The following is a 22,887-nucleotide window of genomic DNA, read 5'->3' as shown; positions in this document are numbered from 1 at the left end:
AAGGATGGAACCTACGTCACTGGAGAATGTGTAGACTATTTGCCTGACTACAGCCACTTTGTCGTGTGACTGTACGGGATCTAACATGTGAATCAACTGCAACAGCAGCAAGAACATTAATTTGCCCCTCTTCAGTTATCATTTGTTTCTTCTATTGTGTTGTCTGTGTGTTCCACTATCACTTTCACATAACTGGTTAAAAAGATTGAAAAATAATTGACAAGACTGTTGATGTTTATTGGGATTTCTTGCCACATGCACTGTACAAGAAAGAACAGCATTCAGGCTGTATACATGGGCAAGTAAAAAAAAATTGCCATATTTTTCCTCAGATTTCCCAGTTAAAAATACACTTTTTCTGTGTTAAGTGACAGTATACTTTTCCTCAACATTGTAAAACTTGTCAATCCTTTGAATGGTTATGGTTTTATACACCGGTGTAGAATTTCCTGGCATTTTAGAACATGAAACTCAGGGGGAAAAGAGCACATTTTGGAAAGATCACAGACATGCAGCAACACGTACGCTGCATATTTTCGCACTACGAAGGTATAAATTCGAATTCCACCAAACACCGCATGTTGTTTTCTGAAGCATTAAAATCAAGGTTGCGATGCACTTTTGTAAACCAGTCATAGCTCGTGTCATGTGATGTGATCTTGCCAGCCAATGAAAGCATGGACACGTGAGGTAGTTAGCAAATAGCAAGATCACTGTCAAAGGGCACGAACACACAAATGTTAGTTGTTTAAATTAACATACACAGTGTTGATACAAGAAAAGAAAAGAAAAGAAAAGAAAAGAAAAGAAAAGAAAAGAAAAGAAAAGAAAAGAAAAGAAAAGAAAAGAAAAGAAAAGAAAAGAAAAGAAAAGAAAAGAAAAGAAAAGAAAAGAAAAGAAAAGAAAAGAAAAGAAAAGAAAAGAAAAGAAAAGAAAAGAAAAGAAAAGAAAAGAAAAGAAAAGAAAAGAAAAGAAAAGAAAAGAAAAGAAAAGAAAAGAAAAGCTTTCGCATAAAATATTGTGTCTCTAAGATTAAAAAGCTGCAAGAGAAGCTAAGCTTCCACATATAATACTGATCTTTTTTTAGCATGTTACACTTTAAGATACATCACACAAATGTGCCCAAAAATTTTTTAATAATGACATAAATATCTGATGATCTGGGTTCGAAATTGTTCTAAATGGTCATCCTCAAAGAGAGTATTTTTAAATGAGAGTTAAATGCTCTGCGATTTAGGAAATTCATCATACATACTTGCACATGGTTCATCTTGAGTAAAAGGACATTTACTTTGAAAGTAACTCTTTTCAAACCACGATTCGCAATACTTTTCTGCAACCTGTTAGAAATAGGTTGGTTTCAGCAGTCGCCAGAGAGCACCGATAACGCATCACTGTGCTTGCGCAGCTACAATGACGCAGGAAGCACAGATGCTCATACATGTAAAACATTAAAAGATCTTACATTATGTCATAAAAGGAAACAAGACTTCAAAGCATTGTAATTTCATGAACCATACTAAAATGCATAATTTGGCTTAAAGAGCATAACCGTATGTCCAGATTCATATGTAAATTTTCTTGGAGAAGCAGTACTTTATTATCTCATGTTTGGTTCTTTATTATGGCATAATGCCAAACGTGCTAGAAGATGGAAAATGTGCACCTGAAATGCAGCAAACAGTTGAAACTAGCCAATAGTGTGCAATTAAACACTTCATTTCAAATAAATTGACTGCCTTAATGGAAAAGATTAATAAGAGTCAAATCTATTTAGCAAACTGACAAAAATAACTTCTTTGTACTGTAAGGCGATTAATGCTTGACTGTCAGAAAGATGGAAATAAAATCTGAAACTAATAACATATTTTAGCCTCCCGTAATCATGCAAATGCATTTTAAATCATTTTATAGCTCCTGGTCACAGAAATCCGTTTTGTTTTCATTTGACAGGAGAGCATTACATGAAGAGGAAACAGCAAAATCTCTGAACATATACACAGGTCTTGTAAAGACTACTCACCTCCCCACTACAGTTCAGAATATCTACAATATTTCAGAACCAAGGCAATACTAGATAGTGGCGCTCCCCCGAGCGCTTTAGGTAAAAAAAAAAATTAAAAAAAAATCGAGTTTTCAAAAATATGTTCATTTTCTAGTGCACATCTTTCTGAAGAGTCTGATACCTAAAACGTACGTGTTCGAGGAAATTTAAGACGTGTTATTTTGTCTTAAGTGTGCCAAAGTGCGGTGCCACGCCTCTTCACACAGCATTTTTCTATTTCACGTCTCTGTATTTCACTCTGTGGAATTCAAATGTGTATCTTTTGTAATGGATGCCATCAGAGTATATTCAGGACAGAGGAAATTAAAATGTCCTGTGGTGCCTGTCCTGCTCCTAGTTCACCAGTTTGACATCCTGCCTTTATTTTTTCTTAAAAAAAAGAAAAAAACTCTCAATTAATACTGTTAAAGATTATTTGTAACTGGGAGTACAAGAACTCTTCAGAAAATCTGCATTCTTTATTGCCGATTAGCTAGTAACTTGCTGTTTTGTGTGACATAAAATTAAATACAGGATACATAAAATCAGCAAGGACAGGAGACAAGCAAGACAGTACACATTTCTTCAATCCTTACGTCCTAGCATTTTTTTCCTCTCTAATCTTGCTACAGCTTTACATAGAGTGCTTTCCTGTCTGTGAAAGAATCTATTACCTCAAAGTTCGTCAAACTTTTTGCTACATGAAAAAATGAAATGTCACCGTCTAATACTACAAAAGTTGTTAACACAAATAGTACCCAAGATTGGTGTGGTTTCTCAATCTGATTACATGTATTTTGTCACTGTCGGCTAGATAAAATTAAATAGGCATGTCTAACATTGCAGCAGATGTAACACACACCAAATAAGCGAGACTGTTTTAGCACAAATGGTCATTTTTATAACACAACAGAAAATAATTCACGAAGTACCAATATCAAATGCCTATTAGCCCTACTACAAGAAAAATGCTTCATGTTAGGAAATAGATTCACATCTCATACATATACCCCAGCTTCTAATGCACAAGATCGAAAAGTAGTAGTATGAAGCTTTTACATAAATTTTGAATCATCATAGTCTTCCATAATTTGTGTGTTGTCCCCGTTTCTTCTCCTTCCTTGTTCTAACAAACAGTCTTGTCATCACTAATTCTGGAACTATTCTTGGCATTGTCAAAACTTATTCTCCAGTTAACTTTGCTACTCCTACCACAATCACCGGTTTAGTTATCCTGCAATTATTCCTCCGGTTACGTGTTCATACAACATGTATTCAGTATTACTCCCAGAATAGAACTGAAGCGGCTGCTGGACAGGGATTGTACAACTGGCCCTTGCTAGTGTAGCCAGAAATTTTCTGCCAAAATTTCATTTTCTTGGATACACCAAGAAGATAATACATAATATTTCTTACCTGTTATGCCCATTGGTCATTTATTTCCACTCTGGTAGTCTGAATCTATGGATTTCGCTACCAATTTTAGCAACACTGATCATTCGCAAACACAGTCAACCACATAAACAAACAGCGATTGGCATTCACACGTTCAGCTTTATCGGCTCAGCTCTTACAACTCCATCCCCCTTTTGTATGCGGGAAAGTACTTTATATCTAATTGCGACGGGGATTCCCCTGGCAGAGACATCACGTACACTATGATTTCATTCCAAAATCAAATTGTGATTCATTCAGAAATCAACTTAGTTAAAATGTGTTCAAAACCAACAAGGATTGCATTTCAGAATCATATGAATAATCGCTAGACAAACATACGCTGGATGCTAGGTGCTTTGTGAAACAAGGTTTCTTTCCTCAAGAATATGACAAGAATATTAATTTGGCACCCCCCCCCCCCTCATCCCACCTACCGAAATTGCCACCTGGGCAGACACCCAAGATTGCCCCTCCTCATCCCCCCTAGATTCAGGACTGTTGCGCATGCACGAATCTAGCAGTTCGGGCGTGCCAGTAAATTTTCCCGGGTAGCATCTGGCTACTTGCTGCTACTGCTTATACAGCTAACAGTCACACTTCTGTAGCCAGAAATGGGAGAAGGTACTACTCATATGCGTCTCAACTGCGCATGCGCAAAAGCCCACCCGCAACTGCTCAAATGAACCTAACGTGAACAATTGTCATGTCCCACTCATCGGAGGCAATTTGTTATTATGAAGCATTGTGTTGTAATCTCCCTAAAGCCTTTAACACATTTTGTTGTTGGAAAATGCTTGTATGAGCACTGTTTTGTTGTTGTATATGGCACTTTTTTTTGTTTTGCAACATGTTTTATTTTCGTTTTTTTTTCTCTTGTTCATGTTTTATTGCTGCAATATTATTCTGCAGTAGGGGACACAGTAATATCATTTGTCAGAATATTGGTTCTTACCAGTCAAAAACCACAAAAATTTAACTGAAAACTAAAACAATGAAAAATTCCTGGAATTGTAAAAAATTCCCAGGTTTTGCCCAGTTTTCTCCTGGAAGGAAAAATTTCCGGGTTTTCCCAGATCTCCCGGTTGCCCTGGGTCTTATACACCCTGTGCATTCCTCTACTCTCACCATACACTATGAGTGTGTCAGCTTTTTTGCACTGATAAATCCCATTGTCCACTCACAGCCTACTGCTTGGACAGTCATGCACTAACTGACTAGCAAGTCGCAATGCACTCGAGGAACACATAAGCACACTGTAAGCAAACATTACAACATCATACCTAGCCCTATGCATGTAGAATGGCACAAACTCTGCACAATCTTTATAATAATTTGTTACATCATAAGCAAGTTTAATATTCTTACATACAAGACCGCATTTGACCCATACACGTGCTCCAACTTGTTCATTGATCTTATGATGTTCCTGGTCCTTACTACCAATGGCTTTGTAGATGTAAAGTAGGATTTACCCAAATCTCTGGTATATACCTCTCCAATGTGAAAGGTACAATAGGCGATGACATGCCTACTATTAAAGGCCTCAAGTCTTGGAAACGTTTTAACTTTATCACCAATATACCACACTGCTGCAATAGTTAACCAACCATTACCACAAAGTGCAACACCAACTTTGGTAAAAGCGAAATTCAGTACACACCCACAAAATATAGAGGAGCCCTGCAATATAACTTTCGCTCCAACACCATCAGCTGTAGTAATCCCCGATAATTGATAGCCTTGTAAACAATCATGTAGGAACGTCTTCTAAATTTCCTGTAACGGGGCATCTTTTGTGTGAGCGATCCAGTGCTGTTGCATGAGTGGCTGCATGAAGACTGACACCTTCTTACCAAATTCATTACTTATATAAGCAAAAATATTGCCTCCTTGAGCCCCTGGTTCTCTATGTATGCTTATCGATCAGTGGCCACTATATAAACAAACACAGGATTTTGACGTGTGCTGGACTTAGAAAATTTTGCACATTGAGGCGATGTCCTACACTGACCGCCAACCACGCATCGAGAACCAGGAGCTCAAGGGGGGCAACATCTGTTCTTATATAAGTAATGAATTTAGTAAGAAGGTATCAGTCTTCATGCAGCCACTAATGCAACAGCATTGGACCACTCACACAAAAGATGCCCCGTTAAATGAGGTTTAGAAGACTTTCCCTATATGACCGTTTACATGGCTATTGATGATGTGGAGATTACTACAGTTGGTGGTGTTGGACCACAAGTTACATTGCAGGGCCCCTCTATATTTTGCGTTCTGAATTTACAGTGTCCGAGTGAACTACATTAGCTGCATTTTTGTATGGACAAGGTGTAAATCCTTGGAGTGTCTGGTATAACATTTGAACAATATCACAAAATGTGATCTCTCTCAAATGACTCACACTAGAGTCCTGCAAACACCACTGATTTCTGTTGGCTAACAATAAAAGCCCTCGACTACTATCCCATTCTGTGAAAACCGCATATCAGTAGCACTTTCCATTTCCGCAATATTTGCAGTGCAAACTTTACATGGGTAAGACAAACACAAACACAAACCACAGAAACTGAAAAATGCAATCTCAGTAAAAGAAGAGAAAATACATTAATTACTATAAACTTAATATATTCCTCCATGTACAAAGGTCACTTTCTGCATATCACTGTTAATTCTCCTTGTACATTTTAGAAGCAAATTGCAAAGTATTAACTGGAATGAGGCAGATGAAGCACTGGATGTAAATTCAAACAATGAAAACTGAAATAAGGCACCAGTATTGTCTCGTGCATCTTGTCACTGGCCCAAGTCTCAGTTAACTGTTCCCATTTTCTGACAACAGGGATGAAAACTCCCCACCCTGAACTGGAGGTAGATCATTATACTGTTAAGTTATGTCTCTAGTACACAACACCTATTAGAAAATTTAGAAGTAAGAAAAGCAGCAGCAGTACCTTATCAAGAGTAATAGTAGTAGTAGTAGTAGTAGTAGAAGAAGAAAAAGAAGAAGAGACAGTCAAATGAAAGTGAGACAGATGGGAAAAGTAAGTAAACTGTTTATTATTTCAAAAGTAATCAACCTAACTGTTAATACATTTTTCCATTGTGGGACAAGCTGGTCAATGCCTTCATGGAAAAATATTTGCAGTTGCCTATGGACTCATGATGGTACCCTGACGTGCACCTCTTCGTCCAAAGCAAGTTGATGGTCACAAAGGTCTTTCTCCAGACCTCCACAAATAAGAAAATAACCAATGTGTAAGGACTTCCCCATGAAACTTCTGCAGTGTACTTTGAACAACCTTGGCAACATGTGGGCAGCAAACTTCTACATCCTCAACAAAGCCCGAACAGTCCCCCATGCAATTTCCATGATTTTGGAACCCTAAAAGAAACTCATTTGTGGCCATTGATTTGCTTTGAACGAAGATGTGCATGCCTGGGTACAAGGTCTCTGATATATAGGCAACCACAAACATTTTTCCATGAAGGCACCGACCATCTTGTCCCACAGTGCGATAAATATATATCCACTTACGACCAATAGTTTTGAAATAATGAACAGTTTACTTACTTTTTCCATCTGTGTCATTTTCATTTGATTGCCCCCTTTTAGTATGAGGTTGGTTTCATTCAGGTTTCCCATGTATCACATTATTTCCCACTCCTTTGGTTACAAAACTCTATGTTTCAACGTAATCTCCATTTAATGTGAAGGCCTTACATCACCTTACTGGGAGAGCATATATGCCAACATGGTACCACTATACCGTTCAATGTCAGAGCAAATGTCTTGCTGTATCAATAACCTCCCCATCATCCACATACTGTTTCCCTTCATGGGCCAAGGTGTGAAATTTGGACTGAAGGGTGGATGAGGAAGAACACTCCAATGAAGTTTTGAGAGCTCCTCTAGGGTGTGCAGACTTGGGTGAGGCTTTGTGTTGTTATGGAGAAGGAGAAGTTAATTTGTATTTTTGTGATGACCAACATGATGAGTCGTTTCTTTAATTTCCTGGGGCTTAGCACAGTACACTTACAAGTCGATGCATCACGAGGGACAATATCAAACATAATAACCTCTTCAGTGTCCCATGAAGACAGTCACCATGACTTTTCAGCTGAGGGTGTGCAGCTTTGAATTTTTTATTCAGAGGAGAGGTGGTGTGGTGCAACACAGTGAATTGCGTTTTGTTTCTGGTTTTAAGTGATGAACCAATTTTTCCATCACTGTGACAATGTTCAACAAAAAATTGTCACGATCAGCCTCTTAACATGCAACTGATTCCACACAGATGGTCTTTTGTTGCTTTTTATGGTCTTCTGTTAGGCAGCAAGAAACCCACTGGGCAAGCACCTTTGAATTCTCACACTGGTGGACGAGAGTATCAGCACTACCAACTGAGATATCCACTGTGGAGCGAGATGTTTTAGTTGTGATCCATCTATCATCTCAAATGAGTGTGTCCGTACACTCCAACACTGCAGAAGTCACAGCTGTGTGCAGCTGGTCAGCATGCAGGAGATCAGACAGGTTTGCACAACCTTGTTGTCCATTGTCTCACCTTCCTACTGTTCACTGCCATTGACTTTCTGTAAGTTTCTACAAACATCTGTGATGCTTTGTTTTTCTGCCCAAAGAAGCTCAATGGCAACTCTGTCACAGACACCACTTTGAAGGCTATGTATGGTGCCAGCACCCAATGGAAATTCATGAAACTACAGAGGCTGAAATGGGAATATTACATACATGATGATCCACAGCAAATTCCACATTTTTTTTCAACCAAAATTAGTAATGATGTGTTGCATTACTTATTGAATGCACCTCGCATGACATTCCTAAGGACAATTTAAAAAGACAGGAAATAGATCTTAATAAGATGCGTGATCACCATGGGCAGCACTGATGCTCTGTGATGTACTCCCATGATGGCCACAAGGTTGTGATACGGGTTCCATTCCTCCACCAGCACAGTTGACAACTGCTGAATCGTTATTTTGCATGAAAACATGCAGCAATAAATCTCCCCAATGCATTCTATACATGCTCTGTGATATTTAAAGAGACACTGGTCTTCCAATTGCTTATTTCCTTCCATGCTTTAACTCTCAAACTGGGATCAATGGGTGTACCTGTACTTGAAGACATCAATGGCCACAGACATGTGCCTCGGCTGCTCTGGGCACGTATACAGGTTACGGTCATCCTCTGGCAGCAGGTCTACATCATGGAAGATGAAACACTGGAAGTCATACAGCTTGAGAGCCTCCACAAAGCCAATGTTCATCAGCATGGCACGATTAAAGGCACCATTTCCTGAAAACAAAGCACCATGCACAATTATTAATTTCTTAATGGTGCACAAAAACTTAGCGCGCTCGCTCTCTCTCTCTCTCTCTCTCTCTCTCTCTCTCTCTCTCTCCCCCCCCCCCCCCCCCCCCCCACACACACACACACACACACACACACACACACACACAACAAGTTGTGTGTGTGTGTGTGTGTGTGTGTGTGTGTGTGTGTGTGTGTGTGTGTGTGTGTGTGTGTGTGTGTGTTTTCCTTTTCCTCCTACATAGACATTTTTCTGTGACAGAAAAGCTTTTAATGTAAGCAGCAAGAACAATACCTTTTCTATTGTTCTAGCTCCAATGTAAGCGTGCTACATACAACATATGTTTTGTTTAATTTTAGTAATGGAACTTTTATAATTCCATAATTTAAAAACCATAATTTACAAATTTTTCACTTTCCATCAGAAAAAGTGGGAAAGAAATTTCAAAACATATCGTCTAATCTCATATTTATATACCGAACATAAAACACTGTTTTACTTCACAAATCCCAAGTGAAGAAAACTCAGCACTTGCCCTGGAAGTGACTTTGAAACTTATTATGTATGTAGCTCGAAAGGAAAACACAAATTTGAGAGAGATACAAAAGAGAAATATCATTAATATCATCATACTGAACCCCTTTAGTTGTTCAGTACATGTAATGACAATTTTTCCTTCGACAGAACACTGTATTGAAAATTTTTTACTCTTTAATTTAGAAAAATCTTTTTGAAGTAGACTAAATCCACTGCCTTCATGGTATCCCTTTCAGTGGCTATATCTGAAAGCACACACAGTCGTTTTTGACAACATTTTGAACTGAGGTATATTTTGAACACTTGAACTTTGAGAATCATCTTTCACCACATGTAATGCTCTGAAGTATTTACTTCTTGTTAAAAGAGACCCTGGGTGAAATGTGAGTCCAATTAGAAGGAGATTTACCAAAAAGTTTACATCTCAAGCAGATTTTTTTATTAAATAGGACAATATTTGATACCAAATTCAGTGGCAGATGTTTACTCCACATTTGTTTACAGACCTGTGTTCATTTGTGTACATTCACCCATGTCAGTTTTCATTACTAATTACGTGACATTCTGTCTGAATGTACTACAAATTACATTATGTGTTCTGAACTGATGTCTACTTTACTTTTCAGCCTACAGGTGTTTGCTATCTCTTACTTTCATATCTCTGCCCTCTCAGCTCATGTGTGTGAGATCTTTACGGTGTGTTCAGAGAGTGATGACTGGTATTTACAGAAGGAGATGGCCTCTACTATCCACAGGACTTGGTCCCTCGAAATGTCTGTTTAATGCTACGCTGTGATGTGTGACCTTGCAGTAAGATGAACACTCATAACCGCAAAACTGTTAAAAGTAGCAGGAATTCATGGACTATTAAGCAATTTTGCACAGATTAGTCCACACTTTGTGAATAATACACCACTTTTTCTTTCACTGAGTTTTAAAAACTGGGTGTTTAAAAAGTGTCACATATTCCTACAAGGGGTTGTATTTGTCAAAACTAGAATGAAAAGTCTCTAAAATGGTATATCTGGAAACCAAAACCAGTTGACATATGGGCCAATCTGCCCTCTCATCCCCTTCTGTTTATGGTTGGACATACACCAATGCCTTAAAATGTCCCCACAGCCAGAAATCTATTTCAGGTACAGTGAACAGGAAGGCCATGCTGGTGGACCACCTCGACCAATCCACTGCCCACAAAATATTGTTGTGACATACAATCGTACAACCTGTTGAAAATGGTGTGGTGTGCTGTGCTGTATAAACCACAGACATTGCCTTTGTGCAAGGGTAAAGTTCTCCATTGGCAATGGTAACTAATCACACAGAAATCAGTGATGTACAAAACCTGTTAATTTGTTTTGTAAAGTGTAACTCGTCACATGCAACACAGCCCACATCACAACAGGTATTGGTTTCTGGACTTATCATTAGAGGATTTAGTTTTGGTCAATACTACCTCCTGTAGGAATCTTTGACACTTTTTGTTAAACATGTTGTATATACGAACTGACCAATAAACTTTTGCAATGCCCTCATAATTTGCACAATTGTCCCCTTTTTTAAAATAAAAGATGCTATCTCAATACTCTTTTGACCATACAAAATCATTAAATATAATGTGTAATGAAGATAACTATAAACTTGAATTCTCTGTGGGATGTAGTAGAGAGTGCTGTATCTCCAATCACTTAAGAGGCATAGCATCTTGTGTGCAATGTTGAGCCTGTCAATACTCATCTAACACGGAACCTTTTGAGTGTCAGGTCACAAAAAGCCAACGATGTTACAGCACCAGACAACCCCCCTCCCCGCCGCACGTATTATCTACCGAGCACCGACAATATTGGCTGCTAATGGCAACAGAGGGTGGGACTGAAGGTACCCAATGGTGAGCACAACATGAGGTTATGGAACCTAGTGAAGAGCTTAGTCAGAATTTAACAACAGTGCTATCTGGTACTGGTATTGATACAAAGCAGAGCAATGGCAACAAAAAAGCAAACTTGCATTATATCTACAACAGTTGCCGAAGTTCAAAGTAACCCAAGGAATTTCACAGACTGAGATATTAGTGGTAAATGAACTATTAGCATTACTGCATGAAGAGTCAGTAGAATGTAGGGCGTAGTGTATGCTCAACTGTGCAGACAATGCATATGAGTAGTACAATAATAATGACGACGATGATGATACATGCTTACCAAGTGAAAGTGATGTTTGAATATGTGTCGAGCCATGTAGTTCATCATCCTGACCACACAAGAAGCCATAAATGCCATCTAAAGTGAAACATCGTAAAGGACAAACATGGTTCAAAGAGCTGGTCGAAATACAATTACGTACATGGAAGATCATCTGCTGCATAGTAAATAAAATTGAAATTATGAACTGATTTCCACTAAGTTTGCAGCAATATGAGCATTTAGTGCATAAGAAAAACTACAGATATTCAAGAGAGGACAATGCACGCTTGTTACAAAAGCTGTTATTTGCACATTTTGGGATACTCGATAGAATTTACGGGATGTGCATGATAATGATCCACTATGTTATACATATCAAATTATTTGTAACATAGATTACAGTTATTTCAAGGGAAGCAGTGGACGATTTCATAACTTCAAACAGGGCCATAGAACTTTAAGACGTAAGCCATAGAACTTTAAGATGTAAGCCATAGAACTTTAAGACGTAAGCCATAGAAATTTCAAATAAAGTGTCAACTTGACAATGCACAGCAAACAGTGGAATTGGCCCAAAAACTGTTAGATGAGGTAAAGAACCTTATCCCCTTATCCCATTGTTCAGTAAAGAATCCGTTTTCAACTCCGACCAATCTTGAGTTGAAGAGGAAATGCATATGAAAGGAACCCTGGAAATTAGGTGTACCAAGAGAGTTGTATAAAGATCAAGTAACATCAACGTCTTAATGTATTTGTATGCAATTACATCAATTGTTAATCTGGATGATAAATTGGCTGGAAAGTTATTTATTGTGCTGCAAGGAGCTGGGGATGCTCTGTCCCTACAATTCTTTCTCATGTACGTGATCTGGCAAGAGCAGTAGGGAATATTTACGTCACAGCAATCAAAAGTGGGAAAATGTGTGTAAGATAACTACAATTATGGTGCAAGCACTGCTTCTGGCCAATAGGTGGTCAAAATAACCAAATTTTGCTCGATTCCTGGTCTGCATATAAAAATCATACTCCTTTAGAACAAACTATCCCTCCTGAAACGTGTATGACATTGCAGTTATACCACCCAGAACCACTTGACAAATTCAGCCCCTGAATGTTAATTTTTTCTGTGCCTATAAAACATACTATTGCACTATCAGCAGATTCATCTTAAAGTATAGCCAGTTTTACAACAAGCTTCATGACAGATTGTTTCGCATACAGTTACATGGAATCACATTCAATCAGTTCTCATCAATCTGTTACATCAATATAATACTATATGCATTCTTTAAGAGCATATACCTAGCTGAATGTCCTGCACAGTTTGTAACTCCCAAGAGTTCGCCTTCAATCTGATTGTGTGAAGCTTTGTGATCACTGCGATGCACCATTTTTCATTTGGTGTGTATAGTGGAAGTTAATTGTTGCTTTGAACATTTCTTGACTGTTGACAACGTTCATTTTGTGAACAAAATAATTTGTTTACATCAGTGACAAGAACAGTGATTTTGACTTTTGGAGGGGTGGGGAGGATTTGTCAAGTCCCTCACAACCTTCACCCTTTGGATCCACAACAGACTGGGATGCTGTGTCTACCTTTACATGACAACCATTTCCACAGGATCAATTTGGCTTCTAGGTATTCATAATGAACAACAGTACAAACCTCTCAGCAATAAGTGGGTACTTCCCATCTGTTATGTTGCTGGTTCCCAACAATTATTCCAAGTTCATTATATCCCTGACACAGTTACTTATGCAACATGTGACACGTACGAAAAAACCTGCAAATAAATTATCAAGCAAAGTCCAATTTAAATTCACTGTTAAGTTTATCTTCTCATTGCACCGATTCCACTGATACCATTCATTTGGCTATAGATTAGGTTAATTACAAGTTATAGCTAAATGAAGATGCTGTACTACAACAATGTTATGAAAACGACTGAGTGCTTCTCATCATAAAGATGACAAGTTAAGTTGGCCAAAGGCTTAGTGTGTAATAGTCTGTTCATTGTGTCTGTCTACAGCTCAATGTGTCACATTTACGGTTAGTACCAACCTATCTTTGCACAATAAAATCAATATTCTATAGGGTACTACAGTTTGATGACCTATACCATTTGAAAGCTAAGCATTCGGTCTTTCCAATAATGTATTTTAAATTAATTGTCTTACAGACTAATTAAACTAAGTTCCGAGCTATTAGCAACTTTCATTGCACATTTTGCACTAACCACTGTTAGATTCTGACCTTTAACTATCTACATTCATTGCCTAATTTTTATGTATAACATGACATATGGCACTAATTAATTAATTCCATAATTATCAATTTCATGACATTTCTCACACATCAGATTTACTAAAAACTTACAGTTCATGCAAAACAGCCAAATTCAACCTAGCCGATTTTTGTTATATTATATAGTTTATGAGATAACAATTTGTTCTTACAACAGTCTTCATAAACCCATTTGAGTCCCACATCTGTGGCCAGAAATCATTGAAGCAACATCTATATCTACTGGTGTGGGAAAGTAGTTGATCCTGTAGAGGTAACAGATCCAGTAGAGGTAACAGCTCCGAAGATGTACTGTGTGCAAATCAGACTTATGTCCTGTTTTATGTCCTCTATAAACCCAATGACAGACTCTTGCAATTACTCTGCATTGTGAATTTGCATTTGCATTTGATGACTGTGATTAAGTTTGATAACTGTGTGCTCCTATGATAACACTCCAATGTAGCAATAAACAGTGTTAACTAGTGTGAATATACTTTCACTGTGTGACCTCATTTAGCCGTGGGCATTCCAACACCTGTTGCAACGGAGATAAGGGGAGTGTGTTTTTTTGACAATGTACACAAATAATCTTTTTTGACAGAAATGTGGTGCAAGCTCATAACAACGCACAGCACAACCCCATGGAAAAGAATAATTAAAATTTTCGTGATAATTTGTAATGCATAATATGTTGTTTGTAGAATACATTTCATGTAACGCCATTTTATCAAACATTCAAAAAGACAGTTTTATGTCAGTGATCAACTATCTCCGGTCGTTACAAGCAACTGTGGGTACACATTGTCACAGTTGTCAAGGTAACGTAAAGGAGGGTCAAGCCCTGTACATCTATAAGTGAATTGTAAAGAACTTTGATCTAGATGTTACATTATTTTGACTGTGTACACCACCTGTGTAAACCAAGTGCTCAATCAGTGAGGTGGCTGATAGGAATGACCGTAAATGGGAAATGGCTTTTTGCTTGCTCTCATCAGCCACCTCTCCCAGTGGCAACTTGGTTTGCATGGACATTATTATATTCTCTGAGGTGGAGTTTGGTGACCAGCCCAGCACTTGTATAAACAGTTGGGGGAAACTGACTAAACACTTGAAACAGGCTCACTGGCGTAGCAACTCATTTTTGTTAATCCGTGGTGTGGATTTGATCTACTTCCACATCTATACTCTGCAATGTTTGAGAACATTCGCTGCTAACAGTGATACACACTGCATACAAGTCTCGCACTTGGGTGTTCCTTACCTTGGCGCTCAAAGCACTGGCTTGTGTCACTTGGGCATTAAATCAAGCCTTATCTGCAAATTACTGTGAAGTGTATGGCAGAGGCTACATTTCATTGTACCAATTGGATTTTTTAGCTGTTCCATTCACGTATGGAGTGCAGAGAAAACAATTGTTTAAATTCTTCTTTGTGTGCTGTAATTAATCTAATTTTGTTCTCACAATCACTATGGGAGCAATACTAGGGATAACAGTAAATGCCCAGTCATCATTTAAAGCTGGTTCTCGAAACTTTGTACGTAGGGTTTCTAGGGATACTATGCATATAATCTTCTAGGGTCTGCCAGTTCACTTTAGCATCTCTGTGAAGTCCCATGGGGAAGCCTACCACTTGGTCTATCTATGACAGCCTATGTCATCATTTTATTTCATATCCCTACAAAGTGTTACCCCCAGATATTTGTATGAGTTGGCCGATTCCAACTATGACTCACTGATATAACAGTCATAGGATATTACATTTTTTGTTTTGTTTTGTGAAATGTACAATTTTACATTTCTGAACATTTACAGCAAGTTACCAATATGTGCACCACTTTGAAATGTTGTCAAGAGCAGACTGAAAATATTTGCAGCTGTTATCAGACCGTATTTTGTTACTGATAAGTGCATCAACTGCGAACCATCTGATATTACTATTAATATTGTCTGCAGGATCATTAACATGTAACATGTAACATGAATAGCAAGGGTCCCAACACACTTCCCTGTGGCACACCCAAAATTACCTCTACATCTATCGATGACTCTCCATCTAAGGTAACTTGCTATGTTCGTGCTATGTTCTTGCTACCAAAAAATCCTCAATCCCGTCACAAATTTCACTTCACACACCAAACGATCACACTTTTGATAGTAAGCATAAATGTGGTAATGATTCAAATGCTTTTTCAGAAGTCAAGAAATACTGCATCTATCCAACTGCGTTTATCCATGGCTTTCAGTATATGATGTGAGAAAAGTGCATTTCACATGATCGATCCTTTCAGACTCCACACTCGTTGGCATGAAGGAGTTCAAGATAGCTCATTATATTTGAAATCAGAATATTTGGCAAAATTCTACAACAAATAGATGTCAACAATCCTGGATGGTAGTTTGGTGGAACACTTCTACTACATCTCTTGTAGGTGGGTGCAACCTGTTCTCTCCTGCACCTAGTGGACACAATTTTTGTTCAAGAGATTTATGATAAGTTAAAGCTCAAAGAAGGGTTAACTCAGGTACAATTTCAGTAAAGCGTCTGATACACTTTCCGTGAGGCCCTTGAGCTTTGCTTAATTTTAACAATTTCAGCTGTTTCTCAAAGGTACTGATACTAATATCTATTCTCATATTTTCAGTGGTATGAGAATTAAAGCTTGGTTTTACTTTGTAAAGGAACATTTGAAATCAGAATTAAGCATTGCAGCTTTTGTTTTGATACTCTAAATTTCAGTTTCTGTCTCATTTGCGAATTACTGCACACCAACTTTGGTGCCACTAACAGCCTTTACATGCGGGAACATATATTTGGATTCTGCGAAACATCATTTGACAATATGCTACTGTGGTAGTCACTGAAGGCTTAACACAGTGCTCTCTCGACAACTGAACTAGTTTCATTTAGCATCTCCGTATCTATAGCCCTGTGCTTTATTTTACACTTACTATGCAGTAGTCCGTTTCTTTAGAAGTTTCTTTATGGGACTGTATACCATGGAGGTCCCCTCCCATCATGAACTGCTACTGTGTACATACACTGGTTAGCCAGAACATTATGACGACCACCAATCTACTATTGATACAAACCCATACAGGTCATAGCAGCATTACCTGGTGAGGAATAACTGCTTGTCATGTGCGCACATGCACACCCACACCTGCACATGGCCACCCCCCCCCTCCTCCTCCTCCTCCTCCTCCCCCCCCCCTCCCCACACACACATACACATACACAGTGTGCCTGTCACATCAGTGAGAGTGGTGTCCGTGTGTAGAATGGGCAAGATGCGCAATATGTCTGAGTTGCACCGGGAGCAGATTGTGATGGTCCAGAGATTTGGCAAGGGCATTTCTGGAACTGTACGACCTGTCAGTAGTTGGTGAAGTGCCGTTTTGAGTGCTTCAACACACAGTGATACCACGCCTACACATTGTAGAGTTGGGCGGCCACACCTCATTACAGATGTCAGACATCGTAGGCTGGGTAGACTGGTAAAACAGGGCGGGCAACCTGGCGGAACTAACATCAGGCCTTAAGCTGGGCAAAGTACAAGTGTATCTGAACACACAGTGCGCCAATTACTCCTAATGATGGGCCTTTACATTCGACGATCCATACAGCACGTGCTATTGTTAACACCACGACATCGGCAACTATGACTTAAATGGGCACTGGATGTTGGTGCAGTGACAGAGCGTTGCACAGTCTGATTAATCCCAATACCTTCTTTATCTTACCGATGGGAGGGTGCGAAACTGTTGTCTTCCAGGTCAACAGCTCCACAACACCTGTACTGAGGGACAGAGAAAAGCTGTCGGCAGTTCCGTTATGCTCTGGGGAACATTCGTGTGGGCATCTACAGGTCCAGTGGAGGTCGTGCAGGGCACCATGATGGCAAAGAAGTATCGCACACTGCTTGCAGACCACATACACGCCTTCATGAGGATCACAATTCTCGACGGCAGTGGCATTTCTTCAGCACGGTAATACACCATGTCACAGGGCATGCAGTGTGATGGAGTGGTTCGAGGAGCACATCGAGCTCTAATTGAGGCACTCCCTCTCCCCCCCCCCCCCCCCCTACTCCCCAAATCTGTACCTGATCGGGATGTGACTGAACATGGCGACAGAGTTCATTTCTCCTCCCCCTCCCACTCCCCCTCCCGGAATTTACAGGAATTAGGGGACACGTTTTTGTATGTGTGTGTGTGGGGGGGGGTAGGGGGGGGGGGAGTACACTGCAAGGCCTCACTGGTTCCACGTCACGACACGCCGCCACTGTTATCCACGCCAAAGGTGGACATACCGGCTGTTAGGTAGGTGGTCATAATATTCTTGCTGATCAGCATGTCTCCACAGCACGGTCGACGATCCGGGCCGCGCTCAACATCCCCCCCACAAGCCACTGTGTTACGCTATTTGATCAGTTCATCATGGGCACATAAATGGTAATACAGCGCGAGTCAGATTGAAATGTGATGATGGGAACAAATGTTTGACATGGGGCCGCAACTTTTGGAGTTAATGTCATTCGTGGCCGCCATCTTGAAATCCGCCGCCACTTTGGATTCAAGTCATTCTTTTTTATGGGAAAGTGGGCGGGCGGGGTGTATGACATCAGGTAACACTCGCTTGAGCTCTGGAACTGAGTGGTGTAATTTGTTTTTGTCTATCTCATACAGTTTAGAAGGTATTAAAGTTCAAAGTTACCTCGATGGCGATTCGTGTCTCGGGATGGGCAACACGTAGAGCACGTGTTGTAGGAGTCGGTAAGAAGGTAATTTCCCAACTTTGAACATTAATAACCTCTAAACTGTACAAGATAGACAAAAACAAATTACACCACTAAATTCCAGAGCCCAAGCGAATGTTATATGATGTGTCATACACTTCCATATATATAAAGAGTTGCGGCCCCACATCAAACCTGTGTTCCCATCGTCACATTTCAAGTTTCCCCTTAATCTTCCAACTTACGAAGGTGTGGGAACGATCAATTGTGCGGACGGCGGCTTACCCGCCTGCTCGACGACGACGATGCGGTAGTCGAGCTGCTGCTTCTGCAGCAGGGGGTGCAGGTTGGTGAGCAGCAGCGCGAGGTGTGCGGCGCGGTCTCGGTAGGGCACCACGACGGCGACGCGGTGTCGCGCGCGGCAGCCCGACGGCCGGAAGTGTCCGCCGGCCGACAGCGCGCGCAGCCACGCCGGCCCGCGGCCCTCCTGCAGCGAGGCCAGAGGCGCCGACTCGCGCGACACCTTCAGCGGGCCCTCTGCAACACCAGTCCCCCAGTTCTCTTCTACACACTGTGCGCCGAACACGTCAAATTTACAGGCATGTGGGTCGCGCGCAGGTCAATGACCGCAAATTTTACCGGCGGCTACATCTAATACCGTGCAAAACACTGTAACGTTACTTTGACGGGTTTGGTCAGAGTTACACGTTCCACATCTACATCCATACTCCGCAAGCCACCTGACGGTGTGTGGAGGAGCGTACCTGGAGTACCTCTATCGGTTCTCCCTTCTATTCCAGTCTCGTATTGTTCGTGGAAAGAAGGATTGTCAGTATGCTCCTGTCTGGGCTCTAATCTCTCTGATTCTATCCTCATGGGCTCTTCGCGAGATATACGTAGGAGGGAGCAATATACTGCTTGACTCCTTGGTGAAGGTATGTTCTCGAAACTTCAACAAAAGCCCGTACCGAGCTACTGAGCGTCTCTCTTGCAGTGTCTTCCACTGGAGTTTATCTGTCATCTCTACATTTACATGATTACTCTGCAATTCACATTTAAGTGCTTGGCAGAGGGTTCATCGAACCACAATCATACTATCTCCCTACCATTCCACTCCCGAATAGCGCGCGGGAAGAACAAACACCTAAACCTTTCTGTTCGAGCTCTGATTTCTCTTATTTTATTTTGATGATCATTCATGCCTATGTAGGTTGGGCTCAACAAAATATTTTCGCATTCGGAAGAGAAAGTTGGTGACTGTAATTTCGTAAATAGATCTCGCCGCGACGAAAAACGTCTTTGCTTTAATGACTTCCATCCCAACTCGCGTATCATATCTGCCACACTCTTTTCCCTATATGTGATAATACATAACGAGCTGCCTTTTTTGCGCCCTTTCGATGTCCTCCGTCAATCCCACCTGGTAAGGACCCCATGCCGCGCAGCAACATTCTAACAGATGACGGACGAGTGTAATGTAAGCTGTCTCTTTAGTGGACTTGTTGCATCTTCTAAGTGACCTGCCAATGAAACGCAACCTTTGGCTCGCCTTCCCCATAATATCTATGTGGTCTTTCCAACTGAAGTTGGTTGTAATTTTAACACCCAGGTACTTAGTTGAATTGACAGCTTTCAGAATTGTACTATTTATCGAGTAATCGAATTCCAACGGATTTCTTTTGGAACTCATGTGGATCACCTCACACTTTTCGTTATTTAGCGGCAACTGCCACCTGCCACACCATACAGCAATCTTTTCTGAATCGCTTTGAAACTGATACTGGTCTTCGGATGACCTTACTAGACGGTAAATTACAGCATCATCTGCGAACTGCTCAGATTGTCACCCAGGTCATTAATATAGGTACGGGAACAGCAGAGGTCCCCAGGACGCTTCCCTGGGGAACATCTGATGTCACTTCAATTTTACAATATGATTTGCCGTCTATTACTACGAACTGCGACCTTCCTGACAGGAAATCACGAATCCAGTCGCACAATCCGTAACGCTTTCGCGATTATTAAATGATCCTGTAACGAAGCGCGCTGCTCTCCGTTGGATCTTCTCTATCTCTTCTATCAACCCTATCTGGTACGGATCCCACACTGCTGAGCAGTATTCAAGCAGTGGGCGAACAAGCGTACTGTAACCTACTTCCTTTGTTTTCCGATTGCATTTCCTTAGGACTGTTCCAATGAATCTCAGTCTGGCATCTGCTTTACCGACGATCAACTTTATATGATCATTCCATTTTAAATCATTCCAAATGCCTACTCCCAGATAATTTATGGAATTAACTGCTTCCAGTTGCTGACCTGCTATACCGTAGCTAAATGACAAAGGATCATTCTTTCTATGTATTCGCAGCACATTACACTTGTCTACATTGAGATTCAATAGCCATTGCCTGCAGCGTACGCCAATTCGTTGCAGATCCTCATGCATTTCAGTATAATTTTCTATTGTTACAACCTCTCGATATACCACAGCATCATCCGCAAAAATCCTCTGTTTTACAGATGTTTAGTAACAAATTGCGTCAATAGATGGCACAGCAGTATTGATTACAGCGTCGTAATTCGAGTTAAAACTTCTCTTTGCGTTCTACGTATTCCTTATCTTGCTGGTTCATTTGCAATCCTATCTCGTCGAGGTTTATCAGATGCAGGAACCGCGGATTTCATTAACGATAGTGATACTCGCAATAATGTAGACACTCATTTAGCTGATTCTGAATATAACTGTGTGTTTGAAGGTTCTGGTATTACAGTGGTAATTTTTAATTTTTGGATCGTCTAATTACAACTGAATGAAACATTTTACGTGCCATAAGCGTTTCGCCTTTATACTTTCAAGGCATCTACGGTGTCCTAGAATATGTACATATTTTTGTTTACGTTATTTAGTTTACATTTTGAGACGATATATATATATATATATATATATATATATATATATATATATATATATATATATATATATATATATAGGGCATAAACAGTTCTGGCCTCTTAGAGTTTCTTTTATGTAGTAATAAGGATCTACTTACAGATTTCGTCGATGTCTTTCTACATGTTGTGTTTTTGTTCCATTTTTGCCGCTGTTCTTCAGTGTATATGGCACGAAAATTGTGTGTCATTCAGTATTAGACAGCCAACTGAGGATGACAGGACTATCGAAGTTGAAGGCTTTACGTATTCACTAACTTGCAACTATATCACTGCTCGTAACTGTGCGAAACACACTTTGTGTATACTGCACAATTATGTGTAAATCAAGATGGCCGGACGTGGGTTTGAACCCTCATCGCCACGAATGTGAGTCGAGTGTCCTAACCAGTCCACAGACGCGTTTAGTCAGGATAGTTTGCGCTTGTCTTCAAGAGCCTGCCAGTTCAGTTTCTTCAGTATCTGTGACACTATCCCAATGAGTAAACAAACCTGTGACATTCGTGCTCCCCTCTCTGTATACATTCAATATCCTATGTTAGTCCTATCTGGTACGGTCCCACACACATGAGCAATATTCTAGAAACTGTCACCGAAGTGATTTTTAAGCAACTGCCTTTGCACTCCCTAACTGCACTTCCCAGGATTCTGTCAATAAGCCGAAGTCTACCACCTGCTTTACCCACGATTGAACCTATGAGGTCAGTCCATTTCACATCCCTACAAAGTGTTACACCCAGGTACTTGCATGAGTTGGCCGATTCCAGCAGTGACTCGCTGATATTATAGTCATAGGATACTAAGTTTTTCTGTTTTGTGAAGTGAAAAATTTTACATTTCTGAACATTTAGAGGAAGTTGCCAATCTCTGCACTACGTTGAAATCTTATCAAGATCTGACTTAATATTTATGCAGCTTCTCTCAGACAGTGATGGGTGAGAATTACTGAACTATATGAAGAAAAAAAAAACAGTTACAAACTACGGCGTGTACACACTTTATTCAACATGTAAACGTCACTACAAATATTCGGATTTACGTTATGACATGTTCGATATGCCTGAGCTCATTGGTCATGATGTGGCGCAGACAAATAGCGAAATTCTGCACGACCCGCTGAAGTGTCGGAACATCGATGTTGTCGATGACCTCCTGAGTTGCTGTTTCATCTCAGCAATGCTTTTGAAGTTATTTGGTGTACACTTTGTCTTCAATACAGACCCACAAAAAGGAGTCGCATGCGTTCAGATCCGAGGAATATGGCGGCCAATTGAGGTCCATGCCAGCGGCCTCTGGGTACCCCAGAGCCCTCCAGGACGTCAAACACACTCTTGCTCCCATGGTGTCGAGCTTAGCCTTGCATTAACCACATCTTGT

At 40.2% G+C, this 22,887-nt stretch overlaps 1 protein-coding gene across 2 annotated transcripts in view; it reads right to left on the bottom strand.

The window, feature by feature from the left end:
• Positions 1-22,887, bottom strand: part of LOC126334954 (beta-1,4-N-acetylgalactosaminyltransferase bre-4-like) — a 451,786-nt gene that overhangs the window by 5,737 nt on the left and 423,162 nt on the right. For both annotated transcript variants that reach the window (XM_049997701.1, XM_049997700.1), the window contains 2 exons: positions 18,847-19,098; positions 8,618-8,801 (listed from right to left, as the gene is read on the bottom strand). In XM_049997701.1, the coding sequence (XP_049853658.1) occupies positions 8,618-8,801; positions 18,847-19,098 (436 nt within the window). The remainder of the gene's footprint in view (positions 1-8,617; positions 8,802-18,846; positions 19,099-22,887) is intronic.

Source organism: Schistocerca gregaria, chromosome 2 (assembly GCF_023897955.1).
Source record: "Schistocerca gregaria isolate iqSchGreg1 chromosome 2, iqSchGreg1.2, whole genome shotgun sequence".
NCBI lineage: Eukaryota > Metazoa > Arthropoda > Insecta > Orthoptera > Acrididae > Schistocerca > Schistocerca gregaria.
Note: the sequence above shows the minus strand (reverse complement) of the source record. Positions and strands in the feature narration are given on the sequence as shown.